The sequence below is a fragment of the Salvelinus alpinus genome, chromosome 22, assembly GCF_045679555.1.
Source record: "Salvelinus alpinus chromosome 22, SLU_Salpinus.1, whole genome shotgun sequence".
In the NCBI taxonomy this organism is placed as follows: domain Eukaryota; kingdom Metazoa; phylum Chordata; class Actinopteri; order Salmoniformes; family Salmonidae; genus Salvelinus; species Salvelinus alpinus.
The window spans coordinates 21,676,476-21,690,988 of record NC_092107.1 but is presented as its reverse complement, the minus strand read 5'-3'; the positions used below and the strand labels follow the sequence as shown (position 1 = coordinate 21,690,988).

The window sequence follows — 14,513 nt, the reverse complement described above, 5'->3', positions numbered from 1 at the left end:
TGGAAAACAACTTAATCTGAGCCCCTACAGTCCTTATATAAATTAGACAGTCATTCAGCCTCAGCCCCCCACTCCTCTCACATCTGTCTGGGATAGATATCAAGCTAGAGTACATAGCTCTCTCACCCACCACAGGCTGGAGCGGAAGACGGCGGACTGACTCATGGGGCCAGAGGTAAACAGTTCCTGGCCAATTTATTGTTTTGGGAGACATTTAGGAAAATAACATAAAAGTTAAAGGGTTCATGCTGTAGGAAGGTTGCATCATGTGCTACGTGGTCATGTTCTCCCAATGTTTTCTAGAGAGTGGGAGAATGTTGGCGATATATTATAACTACAACTCCAAAAATGTACACGCACACTTTTTTATTTCAAGACTATCATTAGCTTTTAACAGAGGAATAGGTTAAAGGGGACTTTGGTGAACAATCTGGGCCCCATGTGATGTTTTCATTCCCTAATGTAAATACTTGCTCAATCAAATCAAATCAAATTTATTAGTCACATACACATGGTTAGCAGATGTTAATGCGAGTGTAGCGAAATGCTTGTGCTTCTAGTTCCGACAATGCAGTAATAACAACAAGTAATCTAATCAATGACTCTTGTCATGTCAGCCTGCTCCACATATGCTGTACTCCTCTGCAAAAATGCCAATACTTAAAAAGAGGTTGAAATATACTCACCAGATGAGCGCCTGAATCACGATCATTGTCCAGTGTTTGAGTTTCAGAGATAGTTTATTATAGGCTTAATAACTACTTGAAAACTATGTTGTAATAACTAATTGACTAAATTGTTATATGATATCCTGCTTTTAAACCCAACAGCGTCTACCTTTGATAGTTATCAGTGTTAAAAATGGTTGGTATTCAACAGAGTAGAACTATAGGTCAAATCTCAGCTAAACACAAACACCTGACAAATAGGCACAATTGTCCTTAATTAAACAAGAAGAAATGCTCCAAAAACAATTATAACATGGTTTACATGTACCTTTGTGTAATACAATTATTAAAAACTAGTTTAAAAAGAGGTATTATTATTAGTTGAAAAATTAGTAGGGCTGAGTTGCATATATTACAATTGTACATATGGTGTGTACATATGGTGTGAAATTCTCTTGTAGAAGACAGAGCTACACATTCACCCATCTGCAGTGGAATGGCAGTGACCATTTCAAATAAAAATCTAAACCTTGAGTCATGTTAACGTGGCAACTTGATAAAAAGCTTAGTGTCTACAAGCCCTCATTACAGATGAGATCCTTAAGTGACTCTGTGTGTGTGTGTGTGTGTGCATTCCATTCGGAAAGTATTCAAACCCCTTGACTCTTTCCACATTTTGTTGCGTTACAGCCTTATTTTAAAATGTATTAAATAATATTTTCCCTCGTCAATCTACACACAATACCCCAAAATGACAAAGTAAAAACAGTTTTTTTTATTTTTTTTTTATCACATTTATTAAAAATAGCTATTTCTGTATTTTTTTCTAAAAACCTGTTTTCGCTTTGTCATTATTCGGTATTGTGCGTAGATTGATGAGGAAAAAAACAATTTTATCAATTTTAGAAGGATGTAACGTAACAAAATGTGGGAAAAGCCAAGGCGTCTGAATACCTTCGAATGCGCTGTATACCTGTATGTCAGGGTGTGTGCGCTTGCGTGCATGGAGTGCATGCGTGTGTATGTTCATGCATGTGTGCGTATGTAGGGCAGAGAATGTAGGGTACAAACACTCCCCCTGAGGCTGTAAAGATAGAGCCAATAATAGTACACAAACAGTCTTGGCGCTAGTTACTGCTTGTTCTGCCCACTGTCATGCGCTTATAATTTTGAACTCCCAGATACTACACAACACCTGTAGACCTCTGCCCTGTTTAGACTGAGAGATACAATATGCATGTACATTTAGAGTAGAGTAAAGAGAAGAGTAGAGCAGAGCAGAGTAGAGTCGAGTAGAGAGTTGGGTGTGATAATTCCTTCTCTGAACTGGTGTGGTTAAAGTGCGATGTCTAGGATAGGAAACCTCTGCGGCTGTGCTGTGACAATAACAAAATGCAAAACATTGAGTTCTCAGGCCAGGTAGACAACCATAGCGTCGATTTTACAGGTCCTGCCTCAGGAATGCTTACACCTTTCCTCCATCTACGTCTCTTGGCCAACCAATTCTACCCAACCCCCCCCCAACCCCCCCCCCCCCCCCCCCTCGACAATGTCAGAAGCAGTGGAGGAATGAGACGTCTGCTTACGTGAAACTGTGCATTGTGCCACAAGAGACACAGCTTGGCTGATTTGCTTCCATTTGTCAGATGAATTATAAACGAACTGTAGCTCTTAGTCGTAAGAACAGCATGCAGATTGAACATGATGATAACAGCTTTATTTCAATGTCATAGCCTATTACGGAGGATGCTGAAATCAACTGAGACATAATAGCTAGTGATTTTGCAACCCGATATTTGAAAAGCCGTTGTTTCGGTTCTCCCCAGTCATGCAGAGGAGGGAGGTTGAATGACCCGAGTGCGTTCCCGTCACAGTTGGTCCCTGACGCCCACTCTTTGTCTGACCACAGACTAATAATTCAACACTTTTATGGGTCTGTATGTGTTTTTATTGGTTCAAGAGATCCTTTGACGTAGAGAGGAAATTATACAAAAGGCAAGGTGAGCATTCATTCATAGACAGACAGGCCTTTGTGCTCTTTTGATAGCCGGATCACTAAATGCTTAGTTAATTATGAACACCTTTTGTACACGGTTGTGACTAACCTGTGTACTGTGCACTGGCAAGTCAAACAGTCCTACACGAGCTGTGCTCTTTGGACTGAGATGTTTGGATATACAATACGGAAATTATTAAGTAAATGGGAACAAGCAAACAAACAAAGTCTGATGCTGAAAATACAGTATAAAGTTGTATCTCACAAACTTCTTTCAGGGAAAGTGAGGGGTTATAATTCTAGCATGACCTTTGTTAACTCTTTGACTTACACAGTTGTAGGCCTATAGATTTGTCTCATTGATTCATAATGGGCTATATTGGTATTATCAACACTTAGGTCAAGATCTTGTTACAAAACCTTTGTCTGATGTGACTTGGAATGAGTGTCATTTTGCTGTATCTGCGGAGTCACAAGTGTTACACTCTTAAGCAAGTAAGAACATTAAAGCTGCAATATGTTCCTTTTTGGAGACCTGACCAAATGCACATAAACATATAAATTATAGATCTGTATTATCACTAAAAGCAAGTCTAATGTGTTCTATGTGTGCTATTTCTATGCTTCCTGTTCTTAAGTTTTGTTTTTGCATCTTTTACTTTCAGTTTTATACACCAGCTTCAAACAGCTGAAAATACAATATTTTTGGTTATTGAAAATATATTTCAGAGCGGTTTATATGGTAAAATGATTCTCTACATTCTCTATGCTTGTTTTGTCACATAAACTGAAATTAGGCAAACTATTAGAATTTTTGCAACCAGGAAATGGCTGAGCGATTTCTGCATAGTCGCCAAATGTGATTATCCCATGCTAAACAAATATAGATATTAGTTTCAAGGCAATTCGATTTTATGACAAATCAGTATGTTCAACAAGGCACTATTTCTTTTTTCACCTTTATTTAACTAGGCAAGTCAGTTAAGAACAAATTCTTATTTTCAATGACGGCCTAGGAACAGGCCTTGTTCAGGCCTGAACAACAGATTTGTACCTTGTCAGCTCAGGGATTCGATCTTGCAACCTTTCGGTTACTAGTCCAACGCTCTAACCACTAGGCTACTCTGCCGCCCCCCTCAAACCCATACATGTTTGAGGATTGCACACACCACAAAAGATCTGTTTGCATGACCTCCTTGGCTCCTCCAATTCATCATGAGTGCGGCCCAATGTGCCTAACCAGCTGACACTGTTTGTTCAGGTTTAGAGCCCTGGCCCTTTGTTTTCCCCTTCAATGGAGTGCCCGGCCACTTGGTTGCAGCAGTGAGTAAGTGCTTCTCCACCGGGTCACCAACCTGGGGGCCACCCAGCAGATAGTGCGTCACCTGGAAATATGAGATCTGATGATGAGGTCTGGCTTTGGAACATCACTAATCTACCATTTAATGTGACACTTTGATTGAGCCACAGATCTCCAGATGTTGGTCTCTGTGTGTGGCACTTCCTTCACACACCTCTGTATTGTCAAATTTCCCCCTTAAGGACATCATAAAAGTATAATATCAAGAGTGAGTAGGTAAGAGGAGTGACTTTTTCCAACAAGGAAATCAGTGAAAACCACATGTGGCTTGACACAACTAGTAATTATCTGAAGCTCACAAGCTATGATTCAATGGTCTCATAAATAATGTATGACATTGGGTTACAGAGCTTATAAGCACAAATAAAAACAATGTCTCTGTTCTTTTAAATTGTTTTAAATCATAAGATATTTTTAGTCACAACTTTTATACAACTTAGAATCCATAATCATATTCACACAATCACTTTCACACAAACTATTATAACAACTGCAGTAGGTCTATCTTCTTGTGCAGTAGTGGCAACAATGCTTCACAATAACAAAATATGTTATTATAAATATTCAGTTTACCTTATCTTGTGGCCTAAATCTATTGTGCAAGCTTGGATTTTCTTGTTGGATCACAACCAAATCATTACATGCCCTTGTGCTACATGTCGAGGGTGGTGTGCCTTTAAGAGTTTACAACGCTCGTTGAATTTACAGCGCCGTCCCTGAAAGTTTCGAGGCCATGCAAGTAGCCTACTCTGCAGTAGTTTGGATACCGAAGGAAGTGACGGGACTGAATGAGAAAAAGAGAGAAAAAATACGAGGATAAAAACAGAAAGCAGAATACGAAGTAACGTGCTGTGTTACGGTCAAGAGAGCGTGTGTGGTTTACTACATCGCGTATGATTCTGATATGCATGGAAGTCGGGCTGGGTAAAGTTTTGGAATGGTTACAAAGTAGCTGTGAAATGAAAAGCCGAGATTGAGGTTTTAATCGAGGTGGGTTTACCTACGCGTATGGTGTCGCGTTAATGTTCGTACAAAATACATCACTCACGTCATGAATTCTAGTTTAAAGGTATGGAAGACGAACAATTGCTTGGATTTCATTATTTATTTTTTTACAAAGAATAAATAGCAGAAGGGCTATCTGAAACGGAAATGCAACTAAATAATTAGCTAGTGATATTGAATAGAGACCGTTGGATTTCACCTGGACTTATTTTTCCTCTGTCAAGTTCAGTTCTGCGTCTTCTGGAATGTTTGGGAGTTGTGTTCTACCGGTTTCAGCTCGGATAAATGCATTTCTCTGGGCACTAATATTTTTAACAACGTTTGGACTTTGTTCAGAGCTGAAGGTTCGAGTTCGTTTAGCTGATGGACAAATCACAGAGGAAGTTCTAGAAGCAGACAGTGAAAAAGACTCCATCACACTTGAGTTCAAACAGGGAGATGGAACTCTCATAACATTTGTCGCTGACTTCAAACAGGTGAGTGGATTCAAATGTGTTTTTCCCTATGCCTTTACTGTTTTGTGTAGGGTTGGGTTATTACCCAATGGCTACATATGTTGCCAGGCTGATCAGGGGCAATACAGTTCAGGAGGAATGCAGACTTATATCTCCATGCAACCCATTTAGAAAACAGTATACCATAGCATAGACTAACAGTGTTAGTCTAGCCTGTGTCATTTCAGTGCTGATGAGTTGACTCCCTGGTCATGGGCCCTCCTCTCCTCATGCTGGTAAATTCCTCAGCATGCATGAGTGGATAATGTTAGGTGGCACAAACTGATTATTGAATTAGGCACTCACCTGTAATGATTGGTTTAGGAATGCTATTCCTACTCTTCTGCAATACAACTCATGCCTTTACTCTGAGCCTGCTCAGTCCCATCAACATAGACGGGCCTAGTCTGAGAGCAAGGGCGTCCATCGACTCCAGTGGTTCACAACCTTTGTTGTAGCAGGGACTGGACAGCTACGGTCCTTCTTTCTCGCAGGACCAGTTACATTAAATGAAGTGGCTACATTAAACAAAATAATTGACTATGCCTAAACCAGTGTTGGCTAACTATAAGGGACCGGTGCCGGTACATGGGCCAGAGGTTGAGAACCACTGGTTCAGTGTGTATAGTGAACCAGCAAACAACAAGCAGCCTGTTCCCAGAGTGCCTCTGGTCCTGTGCACTATGCTCTCAGACATAGACCAAAGGCATGCGTCTGTGATTGTTGCAGTCCCACAGAAACTGACAGCCTGGCAAGAAGTGAAGGGGGAGATTTTCTAGGATTAAGTGGGCATGTCTGACCTTTTTGATCGGGGTATGGGTCACAAACCAAATAGCTCATTTTGATGAAAAGAGGGGCCGGCACATCGCCAAATCGGTGACGACACATCTCTGAGCACATCACACCATAGTGGTGAAGCCTGGTTCACAGCACACACAGTTTAGCTAAATTAGCTTCAGGCACAGGTTTTTTTCCCCCCTCTGTTTGATCAGTTCCACTCGGAGGCCTGCCTCTCCATTCCGTTTACATGTGGTTCTCATCTAACACTCTATCTCAAAGATTTATGGAAAGTTGGATCAACTGACTTCAAGCTGCCATGCAGAATTTACTGCTCAGAGCCGCATGAGGAAAGGAAAACGCTGAAACAGGGGGTTATCAAACAATGGGTAGCAGTAAACGGACAGAGTAGATATATGAATGGCTCTGTTGCTGTTTATAATGTGTTCACGGGACCAGCCAGCTAGGTGTGCAGCTGCTGTTATTATCAGTCCTAGCCTTGTGCCAAAATCCACATGAGTTGGCATGGGTTGTGGGAACAGGAGTTCTGTAATCTATGGGATCAGTACAACTATGAGAATCGGAATGAGTCATTCCATGATAAGAAGAGGGGGGATGAACTGAACATTTACACTAACGTGTACCTGTGGTGAAATTATATGGCTACCTAACAAACCACACCTCATTCTGCGGGAATGGATTATTCTTATTCTCCATGTGCATAAAAACAGCGGGAATGTGTATACTGGGGATGAATTTACCCATGATCGAATCGAATACAACAGGTGTGAAATGCTTACTTACAAGCCCTTAACCAACAATGCAGTTTTAAGCAAATGGTTAAGAAAATATGTACTAAATGAAATAAAATAAAAACTACAATGAAAAAATAACACAATAACAATGATGCAGCTATACTCGGTACCACTACCGAGTCAATGTGTGGGGGTACAGGTTAGTCGAGGTAATTTGTACATGTAGGTAGGGGTAAAGTGACTATGCATAGATAAACACAGAGTAGCAGCAGTGTAAAAACAAAGGGGGAAGGGTGTCAATGCAAATAGTCCGGGTGGCCATTTGATTTAATTGTAAAGCAGTCTTATGGCTTGGGGGTGGAAGCTGTTAAGGAGCCTTTTGGACCTAGACCTGGCACTCCGGTACTGCTTGCCGTGCGGTAGCAGAGAGAACAATCTATGACTTGGGTGACTGGAGTCTGTGACAATTTTTTTGGTCCTTCCTCTGACACTGCCTAGTGTATATAGGTCCAGGATGGCAGGAAGCTTGGCCCCAGTGATGTACTGGGCCATTCGCACTACCCTCTGTAGCGCCTTATGGTCGGAGGCCGAGCAGTTGCCATACCCGGTGGTGATGCTCTCGATGGTGCAGCTGTAGAACCTTTTGAGGATCTGGGGACCCATGCCAAATATTTTCAGTCCCCTGAGAGGGAACGGTGTTGTCGTGCCCTCTTCACGACTATCTTGGTGTGTTTGGACCATGATAGTTTGTTGGTGATGTGGACACCAAGGAACTTAACCCTCGACCCCCTCCGCTACAGCCCCGTCGATGTAAATGAGGGCGTGTTCGGTCCTCTTTTTCCTGTAGGTCACGATCATCTCCTTTGTCTTGCTCACGTTGAGGGAGAGGTTGTTGACCTGGCACCACACTGCCATGTCTCTGACTTCCCTATAGGCTGTCTCATTGTTGTAGTTGATCAGGCCTACCACCGTTGTCGTCAGCTAACTTAATGATGGTTTTGGAGTCATGCTTAGCCACGGAGTCATGGGTGGACAGGAGGGGACTAAGCACACATTCCTGAGGGGCCCCTGTGTTGCGGATCAGCGTGGCAGTTGTGTTGTTGCCTACCCTTACCATCTGGGGGTGGCCCGTCAGGAAGTCCAGGATCCAGGTGCAGAGGGTGATTAGTCCTAGGGTCCTTAGCTTAGTGATGAGCTTTGTGGACACTATGGTGTTGAACGCTGCGCTGTAGTCAATGAACAGCATTCTCACATAGGTGTCCCTTTTGTCCAGGTGGGAAAGGGCAGTCTGTGTGGAGCGAGATTGAGATTACGTAATCTGTTAATCTGTTGGGGCGGTATGCGAATTGGAGTGGGTCTAGGGTTTCCTGGATGATGGTGTTGTGAGCCACGACCAGACTTTCAAAGCACTTCATGGCTACCGACATGAGTGCTACGGGTTGGTAGTCATTTAGGCAGGTTACCTTCACTTTCCTGGGCACAGGGACTATAATGGTCTGCTTGAAACATGTAGGTATTACAGACTTGGTCAGTCAGGGAGAGATTAAAAATGTCAGTGAAGACACTTGCCAGTTGGTCCGCGCATGCTATGAGTACACGTCCTGGTAATCTGTCTGGCCCGCGGCCTTGTGAATGTTGACCTGTTTTAAAGGTCAGCTATAGAGTGCGTGATCACACAGTTGTCCGGAACAGCTGGTATTCTCATGCATGCTTCAGTGTTACTTGCCTCGACGCGAGGATAAAAGGCATTTAGCCTGTCTGGAATGCTAGCGTCACTGGGCAGCTCGCGACTGGGTCTCCCTTTGTTGTCCGTAATAGTTTGCAAACCCTGCTACATCTGACGAGCATCAGAGCCGGTGTAGTAGGATTCAATCTTAGTCCTGTATTGAAGCTTTGTCTTTTTGGTGGTTTGTTTGAGGGCATAGCAAGATTTTTATAAGCTTCCAGAATAGTGTCTTGCTCCTTGAAAGCGGCAGCTCTAGCCTTTAACTCAGTGCGGCTGTTGCCTGTAATCCATGGCTTCTGGTTGGGATATGTACGTACGGTCACTGTGGGGACGTCATCGTCGATGCCCTTATTGATGAAGCCGGTGACTGAGGTGGTATACTCCTCAATGCCATTGGATGAATCCCAGATCATATTCCAGTCCGTGCTAGCAAAATAGTCCTGTAGCGTCCATGTCATCTGGCCACTTCCGTATTGAGTGAGTCACTGATACTTCCTGCTTTAGTTTTTGCTTGTAAGCCGGAATCAGGAGGATAGAATTATGGTCAGATTTGCCAAATGGAGGGCGAGGGAGAGATTTGTACGCTGCACATGTGACATGCTGGTAGAAATTAGAAAACTCGTTGCGTGCAGTCTTAGTGCCAGTGTCGGTTTGTGGTGGTAAATGGACGGCTACGAAAAATATAGATAGTGTGGTCTACAGCTTATGTAGTACTCTATGTCAGGCGAGCAATACCTCAAGACTACCTTTAATTTAATTTGGGCAATCTTGCATCAGCTGTCATTGACAAATAGACCCCCCCCCCCCCCTCCCCCTTCTCGTCTTACCGGACGTAGCTGTTCTGTCCTGCCGATGCACGGAAAGCCCAGCCAACTGTATATTATCCTTGTCATCGTTCAGCCACGACTCTGTGAAACATAAGTTATTACCTTTTTTAATGTCCCATTGGTAGGATAGTCTCAAACGGAGCTCGTCCAGTGATTGCACGTTGGCCAATATAACGGATGGTAGAGGCCGGTAACCCACTCGCCAACTAATTCTCTCAAGGCACCCTGATCTGCGCCCCCTGTATTTTCTTCATGTGAATGACAGGGATTTGGGCTTTGTCCGGGAGCAACGTTATATCCTTCATGTCAGACTCGAGGTGAGCAATCGCTCTTTTGATATCCAGAAGTTATTTTTGGTCATAAGAGACAGTTGCAGCAACATTATGTACAAAATAAGTTACAAACAATGTGAAAAACACACAAATAGCACAATTGGTTAGGAGCCTGTAAAACGGCAGCCATCCCCTCCGGAGCCATTCTTCAAGCAAGCACTTGACCCTGATATGTATCCGCAGATTCACAAAAATGCCATTTCACAAAAAAGGTGGATGCAATTGCCAAAGTTTGTAGAATCGTCTCAAAAGACCACTCTTACATTGAACTCTCCTGTTCTGGCACAAGACGATCAGTTATTCATTCAGAATTACCCAGACATAGCGGATAAGATAACAACAGAACTAGAGCCATCATAACAGTGCTTTAATGAGAGCTTTGACCAAACTGATAAGGTAATGATTACATTAAAACAAGTAGGGCATCATATTCTAACTCTTTTATTTTTAAGTCTCTAGACTAAGACTACCTAATGTGAAAACAAGTGTAATGTTACCTTGAATGAAAAGGGAAACCTCCCTAGAGTTTCACTTCAGGGAGCAACCTCACTCTCCCACCCCATGGCGCTGGTGGAATATAATAGAGCATCAGTCCTTCCTTTGGAAGACGATCAACTGGGAATGTCTCAAATTTTTTGGGGAAAAATGTCTGGGATCGGTCACGATGATGCAGGCCGGGCTTGCACACTCCCATCAGTGAGAGATTGTTTATTTGGTCTGTCCCAACAGCTTGAATGAACCCCCAAACTACCTTGCCTGTGTCTCAAATGGCAACTTATTCCTCATACACTGAGTATACCAAACATTAGGTCCTTTCTATAATTGAGTTGCTCCCCCCACCCCTTCCCTCAGAACCGATTTAATTCACCGGGGCATGAACTCTACAAGGTGTCAAAAGCGTTCCACAGGGATGATGGCCCATGTTGACTCCAATGCTTCCCACAGTGGTGTCAAGTTGGCTGGATGTCCTTTGGGTGGTGGACCATTCTTGACACAAAGAAACTGTTGAGCGTGGAAAAACCCAGCAGTGTTGCAGTTCTTGACACATGGTACGCATGGCACCTACTACCGTACCCTGTTCAAATGCACTTAAATCTTTTGTCTCGCCCATTCACCCTCTGAATGGCACACATACACAATCCATGTCGCAAGGCTTAGAAATCCTTCTTTGACCTGTCACCTCCCCCTTCATCTACACTGATTTTAAAGTGGATTTAACAAGTGACATCAATAAGGGATCATAGTTTCACCTGGTCAGTCTGTCAAGGAAAGAGCAGGTGTTCTTAATGCTTTGTATACTTGGAAAGAAACCAAGAGACAATAAAAATACTATTTACACACTATAATACATAGTCATATTCTTACAGTACGGTTAAATGATTGATATTTAGAAATAGGAGCGGTGCTGTGAAACAATGTGTTTTCTAAAGCGAAACTTTGCTTTTTGCCTGAGTAACCTCTGGTGGCAGAGCATTCCACAATAACATGGCTTTACAGTGTATTCAGACCCCTTGACTTTTTCCAAATTTTGTTACGTTACAGCCTTAATCTAAAATGTATTCAATTGTTTTCCCTCATCAATCTACACACAATACCCCATAATGACAAAGCAAAAACAGGTTATTATACGTATTTGCAAATGTGTTAAATAAAAAAACTGAAATTGTACATTTACATAAGTATTCAGACCCTTTACTCAGTACTTTGTTGAAGCAGCGATTACAGCCTCGAGTGTTCTTGGGTATGACACTTCAAGCTTGGCACACCTGTATTTGGGGAGTTTCTCCCATTCGTCTCTGCAGATCCTCTCAAGCTCTGTCAGGTTGGATGGGGAGTGTCGCTGCACAGCTATTCTCAGGTCTCTCCAGAGATGTTTGATTGGGTTCAAGTCCAGGCTCAGGCTGGGCCACTCAAGGACATTCCGAGACTTGTCTCAAAGCCACTCCTGCATTGTCTTGTCTGTGTCCTTAGGGTTGTTGTCCTGTTGGAAGATGAACCCCCCCCCCCCCCCCCCCAGTCTGAGGTTCTGAGCGCTCTGGAGCAGGTTTTCATCAAGGATCTCTCTGTACTTTGCTCCGTTCATCTTTGCCTCGATCCTGACTACACTCCCAGTCCATGTCGCTAAAAAAACATCCCCACAGCATGATGCTGCCACCACTGTGTTTTACCGTAGGGATGGTGCCAGGTTTCTTCCAGACCTGAAGCTTGGCATTCTGGCCAAAAAATGTAATCTTGGTTTCATCAGACCAGAGAATCTTGTTTCTCATGGTCTGAGTCTTTAGGTGCCTTTTGGCAAACTCCAAGAGGGCTGTCATGCCTTTTACTGAGGAGTGGCTCCAGTCTGGACACTCTACAATAAAGGCCTGATGGTTGTTCTTCTGGAAGGGTCTCCCATCTCCACAGAAGACCTCTAGAGCTCTGTCCGAGTGACCATCAGGTTCTTGGTCACCTCCCTGACCAAGGTCCTTCTCCCCTGATTGCTCAATTTGGCTGCGCGGTCAGCTCTAGGAAGAGTCTTGGTACCCTTCCCCAGATCTGTGCCTCGACACAATCCTGTCTTGGAGCTCTATGGACAATTCCTTCAACCTCATGACTTGTGTTTTTCTCTGACATGCACTGTCAACTGTGGGACGTTATATAGAAAGTTGTGTGCCTTTTCCAAATCATATCCAATCAATTGAATTTACCACAGATGGACGCCAATCAAGTTGTAGGAACATCTCACGGATGATCAATGGAAACAGGATGCACCTGAGCTCAATTTCGAGTCTCATAGCAAAGGGTCTGGATACTTATGTAAACAAGGTATTTCTGTTTGAATTTTTTAAATTTTATATACATTTACACCAAATTCTAAGCCTTTTTTGCTTGTTATTATGGAGTATGTGTAAATTGCAGAGAATGTGTTTAATTTAATCAATTTTGTGAATAAGTCTAACGTAACAAAATGTGGCACATATTTAAATCTGTTTTTGGTCTGGGTACTGTGAAGAAAGCCATTGTGGCATGTCTGATGGGGTATGTATGTCTGAAGTGTATGCAAATAGATTATACAAGTGGATAGGGATTTTTAATACTCAAATGTTTCTTTAAAGGCGAAGTTGTTAATTTCTCCTCAACCCTCAATGACTATCATGCATGTTGATGTTTAGGTCTAAGAGCGTGCTTTGAACCCAACACAATGCTTTTGGTTTTAGATGTATTTAAGACCAGTTTGTTAATTACCCATTCTGACTCCTTGCTAGCTAGCTGTAGGTGCTGATGGGTAGAGTGTAATCATCAGCATACACAGTCATTTTAGCTTCCTGTAAGACAAATGGCAGATCATTTGTATAAATAGAGAAGCATAATGGCCCAAGGCAACTACAAAGGTTGGCTAGATATGCAAGAGTGGGTGTATGTGTGAGAGCACGAGTAAGTGAGAGAGGATGTGGGAGGGAGAGTGTAAAGTTATCTGAACAGTAGAGATGGTTACACTGGCCGTGTCCAAATACCCATGCTACATACTGTACTTAAAGATGCACTATGCAGAAATCACTCCGCCATTTCCTGGTTGCTAAAATTCTAATAGTTCACTTAATTTCAGTTTGTTTTGTCACAATCAAGTATAGTGTAGAGAATCATTGGACCATCTAAACCGCTATGAAATATATCAATAACCAAAAATATTGTAAACCCGAAAGTAAGACAAAAAATGAACTTAAGAACGGCACACAGAGAACAGATCTACCACTTCTTAGACTTGCTTTCAATGAGTGACAGATCTATTACACACATTTCTATGTGAATTTGGTTGGGTCACCCCAAAAAGTTACATACTGCAGCTTTTAAACTGCATACTATTTACTAATCGTCGCGTACTATTTAGCATGTACCGTTTAGTAAAAAGTATTCCACGGCCGCAATGCAGTTTCAGCTCCTGATTGGCTGAGTATATGGTGTGGGACTGAGTGCAGGGGGAGTTTTCCCAATTCAACAGACATGCGTCGCAATAACCAGTCTTCTAATAGCTCATTTCCAATTTGATTAATTTCTCAACTCTGAAAAGAATAGGAATGGAGTTATAGGCCTATTCAGGCGGGTTATAGGCAGACTGTCAACATTTGACCTATACCGTAGTAGACCAAATAGCCCATCTATCTTATTTAAGGACTGAAGAAAGAAACTGATTTAATTTGGTTCCATTTCAACATATTAGTGAAACCAAAGTGCTGGAACATACAATGCCAGTCAAAGTTTGGACATACCTAATCATTCCAGTTTTTTTTTTAGTTTTTTTTTACTGTTTTCTACATTGTAGAATAATAGTGAAGACATGAACTATGAAATAACACATATGGAATCATGTATTAACCAATGTATCATTTTCTCAACCAGCTTCATGAGGTAGTTACCTGGAATGCATTTCATTTGTGGAATTTCTTTCCTCCTTAATGCATTTGTGCCAATCTGTTGTGTTGTGACAAGGTAGGGGTGGTATACAGAAGATTTGGTAAAAGACCAAAAGACCAAGTCCATATTATGGCAAGAACAGCTCAAATAAGCAAAGGGAAATGACAGTCCCATCATTACT

The 14,513-nt window shown here is 42.3% G+C and overlaps 1 protein-coding gene across 1 annotated transcript in view; it reads left to right on the top strand.

Moving 5' to 3' along the window:
• Positions 1-4,717: 4,717 nt before the first annotated feature.
• Positions 4,718-14,513, top strand: part of LOC139549252 (out at first protein homolog) — a 31,306-nt gene continuing 21,510 nt past the window's right edge. The window contains exon 1 of the mRNA XM_071359508.1: positions 4,718-5,505. Coding sequence (XP_071215609.1) covers positions 5,275-5,505 — 231 coding nt within the window. The 5' untranslated portion in view covers positions 4,718-5,274. The remainder of the gene's footprint in view (positions 5,506-14,513) is intronic.